Below are 15,117 nucleotides of genomic sequence, written 5' to 3'. Positions count from 1 at the left end.
TTGGGAAAAAAATCATTTATGAAGTTAGATCTAAACCTGAACAAGGTTGAATTCCACTTGATCACTCTTAAGCATGGCTCAAGTTGGTTTCATGAACTTTAGAGATAGTTCAAGGTGCCTAGCATGGCTCCTGAGCATCGTGAGGAAACGTCCTGTAGTGTCTTTTGTGTCAAAACAGTTCACTCACATCTATCTATATTCGGATTGTGGTTGTCATTGTACGTCCCTAAGTGCAGCTGTATTTATAGTTGGCCTACTTACTCATAAATTGAAGGAATTGGAACCTGTTTATAGTTTATGAATGTGGCATTGTAATTAAATACTTGTGTGTGTTGAAGTTTTCTAACCAAGTGCATCCAAGAGCAGTAATTAGTGTACTTGATTTTAGAGAAATAAATAGATTGTCTTTTTTTGGTCTCCTGATTTTCTGATAATAGATTTCAAATGCTGGTGGTTATAAACTTAGCAGTGCTTCTAATATTATTCTTTCCAGTTCCATATCTCTTCAATGTGTTGGTGGTTTCTGCAGTTCACAAAGACAGTCAATGTTTACTGTATCTCTCACCTTGAAGAAGCTCCACATATTTTTGAAGATTATTAAATCTTTGCAGAATAGTATCTTGACTCTTCTTCCCATTTACCATAAACATATTTGGTTTTTATGCCAGTGTCTTTTATTAGTACTTACTCCATTAATTCATTTAGTATTGAGTTAACATTGAATTCTCACTGTAGTGTATAAAGACTATCACAGAATCATTACAGAATACATAAAAAAAAGAGTAGAGGTGGGCAGAAATTTTTTGTTGGAACAATTTTTCCTTAGAAGATGTTGATTAGATGGATTAGTAATTTTCTGGGAGAAAACACTGTTTATGTGGGAAATTGAAACAATTAAGTGTGTTGGGTTTTGTTAAAACTAGCTTGATTCTCTTTGCTGCTAGGTCTTGCATGTTTTTTTGTCAACTCTCTATTCCTCAAATTCTCACTGGTGTCTGTGGTACTCCAGACGCTGAGGATCTGTGGCAGCCCCTTGGCATGGGGAAGCTGGGGCTTCCAGAGCTTCGTGGCTGGCACCGGTCTATTCTGCCACAAATGCAGAATCCCCAGGGTTTTAGATTTTGAACAGCAGGAGCCCTAGGAGTCAAGGAATCTTACTGCATTATGGCAGCTGTTTGACAGACTGTTTAGAGATGCACAACTGAGGTGATCTGGTTTTCTTTTTATTTTCATTTGCATTTTTATATCATTATTTGTTTGGTACCTACATATTTGATGAAATAGTATTAAAACAGACACTACTGTAATTGAAACAACTTTATTTTCTTGTTCAGTGTTTGATGCCATAATGAAAATTGAATGTTTGAAACTTTGATCAGTATTAATTGAAGTAGAAGCAGTTTTTTAATAAATTTGAGAGCCAACATAAAGGTATTGGAACAAGCTGATATTCTAACTAGTATCACTGTTTATTTTCTTGTTTCCAGTGTCAAACTGTTTCAAAGCAACTTCAAATGAGATACATTTCTAACAACAAAGATAGACGTTTTGGTTAATGCTCATCTGAATAGTATTTGCTTTTATTTACACTAAAATAAAATGCATTACATTGCACTAGGCTAAAAGTAGTTATCAAGTGGTAAGAAAAGGCCCTCGCAAAAATTTGGGAAATTTCCTTTTAATGTGTATACTGCATGAAAGTGCAGGAGTGGTAGTCATGGTGCATATGCAGAACTGAATACAATAGAGAATGTGTGTTCAATTATATTGTCACTAACACTATTCAGAATTAATTTACTTTTCAGAACTTACCATGGAGCAGGAATCCCAAATTTTGCCCAATTAAGGATTTTTAATAATACGTTAGCTTACAAATATCCTATCACATGAGAGCATCGAGGTAAAAACTTGTTCAGGATTTTAATTTACTAAGCTAATAACCCATTTTTATTTCCTGTTCTGTTTATAGAAGTGAATTGCAATCCAAATACTGGTGGAATAAGCGCATTTTCAAAAATTGGATTTTATCCATGAAAATTTCCTAATGAACAGTTTTCCCTCAGGCTTTTGTAGGTTTTGTAGGAAGTTTTATTGCTTAGCAGAGCACTAGCTCGTTCTAAAGATGTTCTTTGAAGTAGAGACTTGTTTCAGTTACCAACTTAAATGGAGATGGAAGATAATCTGGTCACTGGAAGTGTCCATCTTTCTCTTACTTGGATTTCCCAGGTAAGAGACTATGTTTAGGTTAGATAAGTAGTTTTCTCTGGATTCTTGCTGGGAGGCCTACTTGCTACAGAAATCTCCTGAGGTATTAAACAATCGGCTTTGTTCGCTGACAAGGTAATGTTGAAAGGTTTAACAAACTGACAGTTAGTTGGAGTAATGACTGATTTTGAAGGAGCTTTTTAAGCTTGTTACATTTGTAAAATGCTGTTTAGGTTTTTTCAGACTGTGATGTTAGAAGTGATATCCTAGCGCTAAACCTAATGTCTGTTATTTCATTTCTACAGTAATTGTGAATAAAAATAGTTGAGATTCACTACAGATGTATGTTTCCTCACTAGGTTAAAAAGAAGTGCTGAAACTACAGTAAAATGTTGTTCAGATTTGAAGTCAATCTAAAGTTGTAGTTGACCAATAATCCTCTTTATATACTGCTTAATGGATAAAAGTCATGGAGTAGATATTTGTACAGGATGAGAACAATTATATTAAATGGTTTCTAATGTCAGTAATGTAGCATAAATATTGCTTGTTGAAAGAATAGAAATGTTATGTAGAAAAATATATATGACTACTTAAGAAATGAATATGTGAGTGAAATGATCACATCTGCAACTTGTAGGTTCTGTTGGACTTATTTTCTGAGAGAATCAATTTTTAGTATTCCAATTACTCTCATAATAATAGACTTGAATCCCTGTTTTCTAGAAAGAAATCATAATTTGAATTACAACTGTTGTGTTGTTTTGGGGTTTTTTTTAGCCATGTTCTCACTGATTTGATCAAATAAAGTCTCTCCTTCAAGAACGAAGGGATGACAGAATATTCTTTATTCTTATTTTGGTGCTTTTGTTCTTGATATATTTGGACACAGGATTCCAAATGTGAATTGATAAGAACAATGTTGGCAAATCTGCCCATTTTTGTTTTTGTGAATGTCAGTTGCAAGCAAAAGTTAAAATGTTAGTACAGTTTAATTAACCTCTTATGCTATGGCTTTTCACTAACAAGGCAGAACAAATAACTCTGGGTAGATATTGATTCTTTCCCACCAACTGCTGAAAAGCAAAGCATGCTCTGCTGCTTTCACTTTTTGCATGTAACGTATAGAAATTGCTACAGAAGACACTAATAATGTATATATTTCATTAATCGCTGAACACATGCTCAAATTTTTTTAAATTCTTAAAAAATCAATTGATCCGGTTAAAAAAAAAAAAAATCCTTTTTACTGCATCTATATAACAGTGGTCAGTTGGATTTAATGACAGAGTAGATGTTTACAATCCTGGTTGTTTTTAGCAATGTGTTGGCAATGATTCCGTTGTCTAAGAAATCATGTTTGATTTAAGAGTACATTTAGGATATAGTTTGGCATTACAATTTGAGTTGAATAGAGAACATTCAGGTTTCAGAGTACCAAAAATCTCTTCTTGAAGATTTTGGTGCCGAGCAGCAGAGAAACCTTTCAAAGCTACTTTTACTTTCTGTGCCGTGGAACAATAACCAAACTAGATCCAGGAAAACAAGTTTCATGTTGTTCTGAACCTAACCTGATAAGATTGGGTTTCAGAGCTGGAACATCTCTGAAATTTGAGCTGTCTAGTTAGAAGCATGATGTTATGGCCAGTTTTCTGCAGCTACATTCTCTCTTTCATGGTTCTACCTTAATTACGGGTTTGATGAGGTCTTTTTATGTTGTGGTAAGCTTGTTACCTGGTTGCACCATTTCATTTGGGATGCAAGTGTAAAGGGTTCTTGCAGACCAAGTTCTATAAATCTTTAATGAAGAGAATTCAAATTTGCAGATAGTTTTCTTATATTTCCATTAAATACTGCTACATTTGACCATTTCTGTATGGTTTACTCCAAAATAAATACATCTTCTGAAGGTGCTGTGTATGTGCAGGATGCACATGATTTACTCTCAAAAACCTATGGTTTAGGTGCATCCAAATGTTTTCACTTAAATGGGAGCTGTAGTTAAATCAATGAATATACAGCATTCAGTCATGCTTGAGGTGTCACATACAGAATTTAATAACAACTACTTTTTATGTAAAAGTTTTGTCAGTGCTACCTAGAGATATAACACAAATGTTAAGGTGTCTTTTTTTTTTTTCTCTTGCTCTTACTTACAAAATAGTTTGCATTTAAAAGCTAGTAGCAGCTTGCTTCCATTTGTTACCAAAATGACATGGTAGGAGCAATCAGTTTCAATTGCTGCTGATAATTATAAGGTGCAATAATTGAGAATATAGAGAAAAGGAGACTGTGAGCTACATTTGAACTCTACTTAAGCAATAAAAAATTTATCAAACTGCAAAAAATAAGTCATTTTAACGAGCACATTCCAAAGGTGCTGGATTTATGAGGAGACCCCAGGAAACTTTGATTGAAATTGCTGTCTCTGATTGTAGTTCTATATTTTATTGGTGCCATATTGCGAACAGTGCTGCTGCCAAAGTGAATGGGAAAGCAGCATAACAGAGAGAGTTAACCCAGAAAGGTTACCTCTTTTTATAATATCCATGATGTATTGCATTAAAAATGCCTTGAAAGCCATCCTATTTGCAGTTTTCAGAAAACATTTTTCTTAAATTAAGTTACGATTTATCTGAACAGGGCAGAAAATATGAAAGCCCCTTGAAGACTTTACTATTGATTTTTCTGAGTATTTGCTAGCTCTTGTTTTCTCATTTGTGTGCTCCTTGATAGAAAGGCCTAGAGCTGCTCCTGAGCCAAAGCTTCTGCTGGATGAGAACTGCAGCAGTGGAGGGAGGGAATACGGGGACTGAATTTACAGTAGGAGTTTTAACTAAGAATTTTAGTTTGCCTTTTTAAAAGATTTTGGCTTTCTGCTTCCTGAATTTAGGCAATATTTAATTGGCATAGAAAATTAAGACAATTTACTAATTATTAAAGGCTGCTCCCAACTGAACATACATTGCAGTAACCATGTGAGATGAATGACTTGAATATTCTGAAAATGTGACTTCAAGGTCACCTTTTATGTGTGCATATTATAATAAGAATTATAAATCTTCATTTTAGAATTTTTATTCTGTAATTAAATGACGATAAAAGTTTTGAAAATTATTACATGAAAGCATATTTGAAATGGACAGTGAAACGGACACAGGCAGTTACTAACTTATAAGCAATAATGAGGCATGCTATGTAGCTGATGATTTCTAACCGTTTACTGCCGTTCTGTGCCAACTGCTTATTAAAACTTCATCCTCCCTCTGTCAAAATGCTCTGTTACTTTAGCTGTAAAACTGTTATACCATAGCTCCCAAATACCTTGTTATAAATGCTGACTGTATCTTTCAATTTATACTGCAGTGAAGTAAGCTTATGAAGATAGTTCTGAGGGATTAAGCTCTAAATACTATTTCTTTGCAGTGGATTATTTTTTCCCCAAGCTCAACACAATCGTGTTGCTTAATGATAAGAAAAATGTTGTGACAAATGTATTGAAGCTTCGTTGGCTCTTGCACATGTTATCTAGCATGTTTGACTAATAATTTTGAGAAAATAATGACAAATATGATTCCAAGATTTGCTCAACTTTGTCTAGATTCTGTTTTATGCCCATTATTTCACCTTACTGTGCCTTAGCTTATGATTTGGTGAAATTGCAAGTAAGTAAACAAATAAAATTGTTCATAAAATGCTTTGGCAGTTTATGACTTGAAATTTTTCCAGATTTTATGTATTTTTATATCAATGTTGATGCATTTTTTTCTTTTTTCTTCTATGCTTACAGTTTTAGTAATGTAAAAAAAAAAAAAAAAGTGAAGATTAACTAATACTTCCATACATTTACTTGAGAACTTCAGAAAAACTTGAGTCCATTGCAAACTTTGCCTTGATTTGCCTTTACTTTGTAGTTAACATGAAGTTTTCGTCTTAGTACAGTTGGTTGCAAAAAGTTCTTGGTCTCATATGGCATTTTTTACCTATTATGGACTTCTGAATTTGGAGGTGGTGATTATACCAAATGGAGATTATAGAAAGTTTAAGCCTATTAAGATTGTATCAATGTGGGATATCGTTAAGTCTGTATTGTTAGACCAGGTTTTGTATTTTATGCTTCTCACCTTGTCAGTCATCTTTGTGGTGTTTTTCCCTCTCTCTCTTTAAAGGTTCAGCTGTGGAAGAAAACAATGAACAAAAACTGAAGGGACGAGACCCAGCTGTTTGGCATGTAGGCTTGAAGGTAGCATGGGACATAGAGACACCTGGATTAGCAATACCACTTCACCAAGGAGACTTCTACTTGATGCTTGGTAATTTTCAAGGGCTAAGAAGGTGAACTTTCTGTTAAAAGCAGAGAAAGTGACACTTATTTTAATATAAATTGTCCTGCCTTCCTTTCAGTTAGGACTTTCCTTATTTAGAAAGACCCAAGATCTATCTAGAGCATATAATAAATTCCTTCTACCCTGCCCACTTCCAGTGTATTTTGGGGAACTTTTTTTTCCTAGTGTTTCTTTCACTTCACAGCTAAAAAAGGAAAATACTCTTTTTGATCCTTTTCTGTGGTGCAGTGAGAATTGCAAGTCCAAGTCAGGCTTCAGGCTATAAGCAGAATTTCCCCAGATCTTGTGAGAAGTTGAGCTGTATCTGTCCCATCCTTGTATTTGTAGATGCTGATTCCTTTTCCTGTTCTTAATGTGGTTTTACTGAGTAACTGTGAGCATCTGTGTCTGTTATGTTCAACAAAAAAAAACTCTTTTTCTTGGTTTTGGCTTATAGACTGGTTACGTATTGTGCAAGCTGTGACTGTAGCAGTCTTGAAGTTTTTTGGTACCATGGTTCTTGAAGTGTCAATCATTATGCCAATCTTTAGATGTTTTATTAGTCATCAGTTTTAGACATGACACTTCTGCGATGCTTTTCCATGTGTATGTTCAAACGTACTATTTTCTAGTAGTGGGATTATACTAAGATTGTAATGAACAGAGCTGTCATAGTCCAAGAGTGAGTCTCAATGTCTCAAGTGTAGGTGATTAAAAAAAGAAAATTAAATTGAGTTCATTTACTTGAGCAGCTGAGCTGACACACTAAGGTTTTTCTATTGAAAGAAACAAGGCAAGAACTGTGGCTAAAGTTTGTTCATACAAAATCTGTTGCTTTTTCTTTTGGCTTGTGTTTTTCTTAGTTATCTTTTTTGTTTAAACAAACAGTTATAAATCACACAACTAAAACGTGAACCACACTTCTGACATCACTGTGTTTGCCTCTTTAGTGACTTGGTTTGACAGACATTGTCTCCAAAGAGTGCGAGCACTTGCAGTGTTCCCTGTTTATGTGTTTGTGACTTGGAAGGTATATGCCATGGAACATCCCTAGAATAACTGTCGCACTGCCAACTTATTGGGCTGAACAGTCTTTTCACTTTTACCTTTCATTTTCATTTTCATCTTCCAACACATATGAGAATGGTTTACTTACTACAAGCAATACATTTGTGGGTCAATCTTAAAAAACATATACCATTCACTGTTCTTAGTTACCTCATGAAATCCTGTGCACTCTCGTCAATGAAGTATCTTGTGTAAAAGTATTGGACAGTCTGTGCTCTTAAGTGTGTTCACATATGAACAGATCAAGTGTTAAGATGTGAGATCCTTTGGTACAGTGGTGTGCTTCCCTTTTCTGGATTTGTGAGGATATGGAGTAGCAGCCTGAAGGGAAACTGAGACATTTCTTACATGAAAGGGAAGTTTAAGTAGCAGCTAAACATTCCTAGAAAGGGAATTACTAATCTATTTTTGTGCAATAGCAGTTTGGGTATGAAGTGAACTTCTTATCTAATCCTTCCTGACTGGGAAGTTTGTGAATACACAGCTTTGCTGGGCAACAGATTCAGAAAGTAAGTAATAAAAGGGGTCTAACCTCAGTATTTTTATTGCAAAATACTGTAGATTGTAGTTGGCTGAGTTACCAGATTATAAGGACATTTTTTATTCCCCAGTGGAATTTATAAACAGTAACTAAAGTATTATCAGGGACGGTATATGAAGGGAGGGTGAGAAAGTTAGTTTATTTAACACCTAACATCATGGCCATGCTTAGATGGAAACAAAGGATATATTAAACATTCTTTTGAAGATGATGTGTAAATCACTTTCTTATTAATACTTTGTGAAGAGCTACAGATTTGAGCTCTGTAGGCCAGGTGTTTGATAATCTCTTCTGCATTTCCATAGCCTTTGCATTTTTTTCTCAATTACTTAAAAAAAAAATAATATATTATTTTATACAGTGTGAGAGAGTATTCTCAAACTTGCTCTTTTATTAGGTTTCTATGTGCAGCAGAACTGCCTTGATCATTTTCACTTGAAGTAAAAGGCAATATAAGTGGATATATACAGTTTTCCTGTATTTTTTACTTTTCAGAATTTTTTTAAACTGACTTTTAAGAGGAGGCATCTTAAGGATGCCATCTAAAAGTCAAAATATGAAAACTTTGTATAAAAAGTAACTTGGCAACAAAGAAGCCAATTTTAGATTCATTTATCTTGCGCCTTTATACATCATACGTTCCAGAACCTCATTTTAGTAAGCAGTGTCTTCTTGCCGGCATTATTTTAAAAGGAGTGGCAGCAGTATGCAAGGCATCTAGAAAATAAAATGTTGAGAGTACTGCAGCTAGTAGTAGCTGTTGATGTGCAGGGACTGATTGGCAGGACTGTGTACTTTTTCTGACTGCCATTGACTCATCCAACTCTAGCAAAAAGGTTAGCATCTCTGTAGGTCTCTTCTTGCAGTTGTTGAAATGGCATAGTGCTTACTGCTTTATATGAATGTTGTGAAATACTGAAATGTCAAAGTCATTACACTGCTTATAATTAAAAAGCCAGCTCCTATCAACTCCTGTGCCTGTAACACCCCAGCTATTTCCTAGTATTGTACACACAAATATTAGATAGAAAATGTGGTAATTTGATATTACTAGTAGTAATGTGTAATTACAGTAACTTTTAAGTCCTGATCAATGGGTATATCGAAGTAACAAAAAGATCGGGGGTATTTTTTAGCATTTCTAGTAGACGTTTAGTCATGTTTATGTTCTTTTCTTCATCGGCTCTATAAATTGGTTTTGTTATTCTAGGTAGAATTTTAGTAAAATGCAGTCTTAAAATATAAATTTACACCTGCATTCTCAGCTGACCTATTCAGATGAAATCTTAAGCCATAATTTGAATGTATGTTAGTACTAAACATGAAGTGATCAAATCCATCCTTCAAGTGAGCTATTACAATAATATAAATGTATTTTGTTTAAAGAAAACCTAACAAAATCCAAAATTACTTTCAGTAAGACAGATTTTTATTTTTTTTTCTTAAGGCTTACTTTTCCTAATATGAAGAAAAAAGATCTGGTGAATGACTGCAAATCTGCTGCCTAAAAACTCGAATCTGAACTTTATATCACTCAAACGGAAACACTTTAGCTCAATTTAGAATAATATATTGGTCTGCAGAGGAAGTGCATACTGAACCCTGCTGTCTTTAGTACACAGTCAAGGGGTGTCTAATATGAAACGTGTTGGGTGCATGCAATAAATCCAAAACGCGTGGAGGTGAGCAAAGGGCCCCATCTGCTCTGTCCTAGAGCATGCTTAACTAGGGTTGTCATGGTCTTACTATTAAATTGGGATCTTTCCCCTAATCTTTGAGTTAGACATGACCAGATTTGCAAGCAGATTTACAATTTTCACTAATTTTCCTACCATGACTTCAAAACATACTTAAGAAAAATACATTCTGGACTTTTTCAAAGGGAGATTTACTTTTCTGCAGCTGTTTCCCATAGATCAAGCTCTTGCTTGAAGGTTAGGGTTTTAAAACAGCATGAAGATGAACTTGGAATCTTATACCCCTCCCCAGCCCCAGCAAATTATACTTCAAGAAGCATCAAAAAATTATTTTCATAACCAACCAGAAGTAGGGTGCACACATTGCAGAGGTTGGCTTGTGGTTAAAGATAAGTATTTAATGGAAACACTTCCACATGTATGTAGTGGCTCATTAAACTATTTCTAGATATTTAATCTGCTTCTATTTCCACAAACTAACTTGAACCCTCTTTGCTCTCTAGCATCTTGAATGTGTTGGAGTTTTTTAACCTTTTTTTTTATTATTTTTCTGGAGTTCACATTTAATCCAAATGCTATATTCCTTGATTATTAAGACTTCGAACCCCAGAGACATATTTGTTGTTACCAAACTTTGATCATGAAGTTTGGCAAATCCCAGACATCTTTTTGTTTTGTTTAGTTCAGCCTCTTAATTCATTCTGTGTTTTGTTAGTGCACAATTTTCTTGTTTAAAAACTGAAAATATTTCTTAATTAGGGACACATCATCCCTCTAGCTTTCTGTTATGAAAGTAGTATTCCATTGACCCATAATTTCTTGGGGAAGGAGACATATCTTCCTGGTGCTTTTTGTTGACGCATACCTACAGTAAAATTAGTTTGGTTCAGTTTTCTCCTGTTGGAGCAATGTGTGCAGTTGGATACAAGTAGAATTGGCAGTGGTGGAAAAGCATTTTAGTGCTTTTGAAAATTGCACTGTAATATGGTTAAAAAGAAATTTTTTTATTTTTTTATGGTAGTTAAGAAAACTAATGGCACAAGTCCTCTTCACTTTTGTAGATACTTGTGGTGTTTAAAATATCAAACCTTTTGCCAGTGCTTTAAACCCCACTGTACCTTTTATCTGCTTCATGAAATAGATGACAAAAAGAAAACTGTCTTAAAAATTCAGGAAGAACACTTGAAAGAAGATGGAAAAGATGATATAAACAACCTCTTGCTAATTCTGAGAGCATTTTCCATTGTGGTTTGTGTTTTCCTGGGAAGTACTTTACCTAGAAGTAATAGGTTTTGGGCCTTTAGTCCGTACTCCTTTCAGTAAGGATTGGCTAAGAATTAACTTCCTTTCTTTCTACCTTGTATTTGTTATGTCTTAGTAGCCTGCAGTGACATGGGTATACAGTCATTGTTTCTCTCTTGAGTGCTTCTGCTCCTCACCTCACTGCTGCTCTGATAATTAGTTAAACAGTAGAATTAGTTAAGTATACATACGTTGATTAAGTGTGTATATACATACACATATCCAACACAGTCCCCTGTTTTGACAAAGGCTATATGAGCACAGGGCTTTCAGTGTTTCTGATGGTGGTGCCCAGGTTATTCAGCTGTCTGGAAGAAAGCATACAGTGAGGTCGGGACAGGGACTAAGAACAGCATCAGAGAGAAGAGAGAGGAACTGGTAGTGGTTTCAAGCAGTGGAGAGGACCATGCTGAGATTCTGTGCTAGGAGGGATGTATTTGAGAAAAGAACAGGATTGCCGAAGTCTTGTACAGGGCGGGGACAGAAAGATCTATGACATGAGCTTGCTCCCACAATTTAAAGTAGAATATGCAGCATCCAAATTCCAAAATATATCTACTGTCTGTAAATAGCAGGAAAATCACTGAGAAGCTTGTCTGATAAAGGGGTCCACACAGAGAATAATAGTCTGTGTCTGATAGTGGAAGGATGGTCAGGTGTTAAAACAGTAACATCAGTTTTAGCTGTAAGCCTGCTTCTCACAGAATTTCTACGCAAACTTTGGCAGGTCCCTTAACCTCTCCTTACCCTTAGGTTTTTCTGTGTCAGCTAGCAACTTTACAGAGGCCATGCATGGATAAATGTATTAAAGCACTAAGTACCTTAGATGATTTTGTGTTGTTTGGGTTTTGTCTTTTTTCTTTGTCCTGCAGGTGTGAAGTATAGGGATCTGTATTAAATAAGAACTCTATTTTGTAACTATTTTACACAAGGTGTGTTATGTGATGTTTCTGTATCTGGAGATTCTGTGTCAAATAATTGTATGCATTCGTAACTAATCAAATCATCTGCTAAACATTCTGACTTTTTAGTACTTCATCTGTAAAGTCAAAATCTGACCTCCAAATTATTCAAACAGACTTCACGTTGATAACTTTGTTTTCCAAGGTGGCTTTGGCCACCTGTACACAATCCTACATGTGGTTAATTTCTTTTGATAAATCTTGGCTCAGCTATAGTAGCCCTATAATGGGATTTGGCCATAAGGTGGCAGGTATTTCCTTGGGAAGTGTCAAGCAGAAAGTAGTAGAAATAAAAGAATAAACCAATCCATTTAAAAGAAATACAGATTTTGCCATATATGCGTATGCAGGAAGTAGTCTTATTGTTTCTTAGGTGCTTCACCTCAGACAGAAAAAGGAAGGTGGTTGTTTTTTTTAGCAGCATTCAAACACCAAGTGTCTGTTACCAACCAAGTTATGTTCCTTTGAATGCAAACAAGCCCTCTGCAATATTGGCAGTAGTTTGGGGGAACTGATTTAGGCATTATACTGCCCGACGTACAGGTAATCATCCACATTAGCACAGGGACTGGTGGCACAATGGTATCCTGTTAATACAGGTAAATATGTATAGCTTTAATGTCTATGATTAGGCTTTGAGTGAGAAAATTCTCTTTGGTCAGGATAGCCCTCTTGCGTGTATTGGACTTCATTAGGTTTTTTTGATTGTTTTCTGGAGTTACTATTTTAAATTTGGATTATTTGTAGCGGTTTAAAATTTATAGACAAGCAAAAAGTCTGAACCGACTTCAGAAAAATAATCTGTGCAAGTGACAACGTTTTTCATAGAGGTAGGAAAGGTTTGGGAGAAGAACTCTCGGAGAGTTTCTGTAAGCAGAAAATTGTCGTCCAATTCTCAAAACTTCTTTCTTACCTAGCAGCTAGTTAATTGGCATATGCACTTTGTGAGCGTCCATATGTAAGGCAAGACAGTTTTAAGAAGAAGGGATTGTGTGACAGTTCTTGAAACTGTACTAAATACATGGCTAAGTTGGTATTGATGGTGATTTAAAATAAAATGTCACTTCTCATATGCATCATACAGTTCATGTAAGTTTTGTGGGGTTTTGGTTTTGTAATAGATATTGAAATTAGATGTCCCTGCTGTAGCTGTCATGAATTTGTGGCAAGATGAGGGCCCACTTTCGTGGCCAAAAAGATGCCGTGTTGGCTCTCACCTCAACACAAATTCGGAACTGTCTGACAAATAACTTGCCTGCGTGCCGTTTTCTAAAGCAGGACTACATATGTTCCTGCTTTTATATTGCTGTGGTTCAACTCCAGCCAGCAGCTAGAACCATGCTGCTGTTAGCTCACTCGCCCCTGTTTGAGGTGGGTGAGAAAATCAAAAGAGTAAAAGTGAGGAAAAAATCATGGGTTGAGATAAAGACAGTTTAATAGGTAGAACAAAAGCTGCACACGCAAGCAAAGAAAAACAAGGAATTCATCCACTGCTTCCCATGGGCAGGCAGGTGTTCAGCCATCCCCAGGAAAGCAGGGCTCCAACATGCATAATAATTACTTGGGAAGGCAAAACGCCACCACTCTGGATGTCCCCCTTCTTCCTCCTTCTTCCCTCAGCTTTACATACTGAGCATGATGTTGTGTAGCATGGAATATCCCTTTGGTCAGTTGGGGTCAGCCAGCTGTCCTGGCTGAATCTCCTCCCAACTTCTTGTGTCCCCCCAGCCTACTTGCTGGCAGGGTGGTGTGAGGAGCAGGAAAAGGCCTTGACTGCTTAGAAACAACCAAAACCACCAGTATGCTTATCAACAGCATTCTGATCTCAAATCCAACATATGGCACTATACCAGCTGCTAGCAAGAAAGTTAACTCTATCCCAGCTGAAACCACAACACATATGCGTGTATTTTATGTGATGCATAATACCGGTGAGGCTGTGTTTTGGTTTTCCAAGCCTCACCGATCAGTGTTGCATCGTGTAAAACTGATGTTAGCTCCATATATATTATATTTTACCTAAAACCATGAGAGCGCTATGGTAGTTTTGACATGGGTGTCCAAGGAAGGTAACAGTTTTGATTTCATTCTAAACCAAAACCAATAATTTGGATGTAGTGTTCTGTATCTGATTAAAAGCTTTGCTGCCAGATGGACAATGGCCAATTTAACAGAGTACTTTTTCTTTTCCATTAATATATTTTTAGAAGAAAAAGAAAAGCAAATCTTTGCTGTAATCTTTTAAGTCCTAGAATGTATTTTTCAAATATCCTTTGAGACGTGCAATCCATGAAGCTTCAACTATTTTTGTACAATTACAGTTTTAGATGAATTACAAACTCTTAAATTAAAATTACAGGCTTCTTTCTAAGAGTCATAAAGGATTAGAGACAGTTGGAAGCAATTTCAAGGCGGAGCTCTACAATGAAAGATTTTCCAAGGGTTTGAATAAAGGTGCAAATCAAGATGTAATACTTTTAATGCTAGGTTTGCTACATAAAACACGCCACAATGAATGGGCACCGAATGGGGTGGTGGAAGTGTTTAGGTTTGTTTTCTGTCACAATTCTTCGTGAAAGTGTTTGTCATATTTAAATATTGCTATGTCCAGAGATAATACTGTTCTGTGGCCCTTGCAAGACTTGGCTCTATGCAAGGTAAAACAGAAACAATTTTCTTTTCAGTAATTTTACTTTTCAGAGAGTTAGATAGGTAGAAGAGGCTTAACAGAAAAGTAAAATTACTAAAAAAAAAATGTGGTTCTGTTTTACCTCAAACCAGGACATTAACCCTCTTACATTTATGTAGGAAATCGCGTTTTCCTATGTTTTTTCTGTTTGTTTTGGAGCATTTTTTCAACTTCACCTATCTGCAAACCTCACGCAAATAGAGTTTCTCAGTGGGAATTCAATCCTGTTTCATAACACTTGTCTGCGTATTCCTTGTATAAATTGTATTTTTATTTTTATTTTTTTCAAGTTTGTGATGCTATCTGCTTTCTTCGGTATAATCTTTGT

General features: G+C 35.6%; 1 protein-coding gene across 1 annotated transcript in view; it reads left to right on the top strand.

The window, feature by feature from the left end:
- The window catches only part of FTO (fat mass and obesity associated), a 205,686-nt gene that overhangs the window by 8,121 nt on the left and 182,448 nt on the right, over positions 1–15,117 (top strand). Inside the window, exon 3 of the mRNA XM_009885075.1 lies at positions 6,375–6,518. Coding sequence (XP_009883377.1) covers positions 6,375–6,518 — 144 coding nt within the window. The remainder of the gene's footprint in view (positions 1–6,374; positions 6,519–15,117) is intronic.

The sequence above is a fragment of the Charadrius vociferus genome, unplaced genomic scaffold (assembly GCF_000708025.1).
Source record: "Charadrius vociferus isolate BGI_N301 unplaced genomic scaffold, ASM70802v2 scaffold475, whole genome shotgun sequence".
Classification (NCBI taxonomy): Eukaryota; Metazoa; Chordata; class Aves; order Charadriiformes; family Charadriidae; genus Charadrius; species Charadrius vociferus.
Note: the sequence above shows the minus strand (reverse complement) of the source record. Positions and strands in the feature narration are given on the sequence as shown.